At 42.1% G+C, this 2,337-nt stretch overlaps 1 protein-coding gene across 1 annotated transcript; it reads left to right on the forward strand.

Moving 5' to 3' along the window:
- Positions 1 to 359: 359 nt before the first annotated feature.
- Positions 360 to 2,058, forward strand: LOC120543127 (zinc finger BED domain-containing protein 4-like). Its single transcript, XM_039776007.1, has 2 exons — positions 360 to 1,095; positions 1,308 to 2,058. Exons 1-2 carry the CDS (start codon positions 391 to 393, stop codon positions 1,452 to 1,454), a joined length of 852 nt encoding a protein of 283 aa, XP_039631941.1. The 5' UTR covers positions 360 to 390; the 3' UTR covers positions 1,455 to 2,058.
- Positions 2,059 to 2,337: the final 279 nt, after the last annotated feature.

Below are 2,337 nucleotides of genomic sequence, written 5' to 3' on the forward strand. Positions count from 1 at the left end.
TTCTGTGGTGGAAAATCTGGGATTTCGGCGACTCATCCACACACTGGAACCAAAGTATGCCATCCCGTCACGTGCACATTTTACTCGACGGTGGTCCCGACCCTGTACAAAGAGTGCAAGGTAAACGTTGTACAGGCTCTGAAAGAGGCAGAAACCATCGCCATAACTACTGACGGTTGGACTTCTAGGTGTACACAGAGCTATATCACAATTACAGCCCACATTATCAACAGTAATTGGGAAATGGTACATTTTGTACTGCAGACGCGCCCACTTTTTGAATCACACACAGGGGCAAACGTCGCTGAAGTTTTACTAGAAGCTGTCACACAGTGGGGTCTTAAAAAGCCAAACCATTGCATCGCTATTGTAACAGACAATGCGCGTAATATGGATGTGGCTGTGTGCGAGGCAGGATTTGAGCCGCACATCAAATGCTTCGCGCACACAATAAATCTCGCTACACAGGCTGGCCTCGGTGTTGCGCGTGTCGCTCGTTTGCTCGGGCGGGTGAGACGTGTAACTGCTTTTTTTCACCGGAGTTCGACAGCTGCCGCGGTACTGACGTCTAAGCAGAAGCTGCTACAACTGCCACCGCACAAATTAATAATGGACGTCACCACGCGATGGAATTCATCATTGGATATGCTGGTTCGTTACCTGGAGCAGCAGACTGCTATAGCAGCAACGCTCACCAGTCCAGAAATAAGACAAAATGCCCGAAACATTGACACACTGGATACCTGCGACATTGTCAATGCCGAATTTCTTGTGAAGCTGCTGAATCCTTTAAAGACAGCTACCTCTGTCTTGTGTGAAGAAAAGAGGCCCACAGTGTCACTCATCGTGCCACTGAAGAACATGATAGAACAAAACATGGCACCAAATGACAGTGATTCCCCTACTGTGGCCGACACAAAGAGAGCAATTCTCAGCAATATTTCAGGCAGATACAGTGGGGATGTATACAACTACCTGCTGGAGAGCACTGCGCTGGACCCAAGATTCCAGTCTCTACCGCAGCTAGACTGCAATCAGCGTGAGGCAGTCTTTCAGAGGATACAGAAAAGGGTGGAACAGTTGCAGCAAAACCAGGTATCATTGACTTGATTTTTTTTTCCCTAGAAGATTTATGTTTCCAGTACTAAATTTTAATTGATTTAATAGGTTCATGCTGTATTTGTGTGTGTGTGTGTGTGTGTGTTGTAAACATGAGAGCATCAGAGTGAGTGTATTTGTGTTAAAAGAGAGAGGGGGACTGCTTTGCTGCTTGCTAATGTTAAAGCCAGTGTTTCTGCTGCTTGAAGCCCACAGATGAGAAGAGTATGGAGCGCAAGGAAGAGGCATCAGTTCATTGTTCCACACATGGGGCGAGGGGGCTCTTGAAGCTGAAGGCAGAGCTGAGTCAGAAGAGGAACCTGCTTCCAAGAAGACAGCACTTGAGGATCTGCTAGGGGACTCTTTCTCGAAGACAGAACAGCCCAGCAAAGGAATTGAGAGGGAAACTGAACTTTACAGAAGAGAGGCATCTATCCCACTTAGTTGCTGCCCTCTGACATGGTGGAGAGAAAACAGCTCCAAATATCCTTTGCTGTCTCCACTTGTCAAAGAATATCTTTCCATTCCTGCGACCTCTGTTCCAAGTGAGCGTGTTTTTTCAACTGCAGGAGACATAGTCACTGCCCAGAGGTCACAATTGCTGCCAGAAAATGTAGACATGCTTATATTCTTAAAAAAGAACATGACCATATCTTAGGCTGTTCTGTATAGGTCATTACCTCATTACCTAGGTCTTAGCTCTTTTTCCATGCTTAAGAAAATTTTGTTCATTGTTTTGCACTCTGAGTTTTAAGACAGCACTACTTTGATAGTTGCACTAATTATGGTTAATTGCACGTAAAAGGATATTTGTGTTGTTTATTAATTATTTTTGTTTATACTATTTAATTTTATTGTGCAATTAATTGCCTATCAGTTTGTGGCAAAATGTTTTGCAGTGTTTACATTTTATTACTGCATATCATTCATCAAAATAGAAGTTTTATTTCAAAAAGTTGATTTCAAAATGGACATGCATTTTTTGCATTTTGTGTTTTTCAGTTAAATAAAAGGCTATTTTTGCTATATATTTAAACATTAAAGATTTCTTTAAAAAGTCTCTAAAAGTCTCGCCTCGTTCTCGTGAACCCAGTCTTGTGTCTCGTCTCGTCGTGGGAAAAGCGTCTCGTCACACCCCTAATGTGTATATATATATATATATATATATATATATATATATATATATATATATATATATATATATATATATATACTTATCACACCCGCATTTCTTACACA

This window comes from Polypterus senegalus, chromosome 13, assembly GCF_016835505.1.
Source record: "Polypterus senegalus isolate Bchr_013 chromosome 13, ASM1683550v1, whole genome shotgun sequence".
In the NCBI taxonomy this organism is placed as follows: domain Eukaryota; kingdom Metazoa; phylum Chordata; class Cladistia; order Polypteriformes; family Polypteridae; genus Polypterus; species Polypterus senegalus.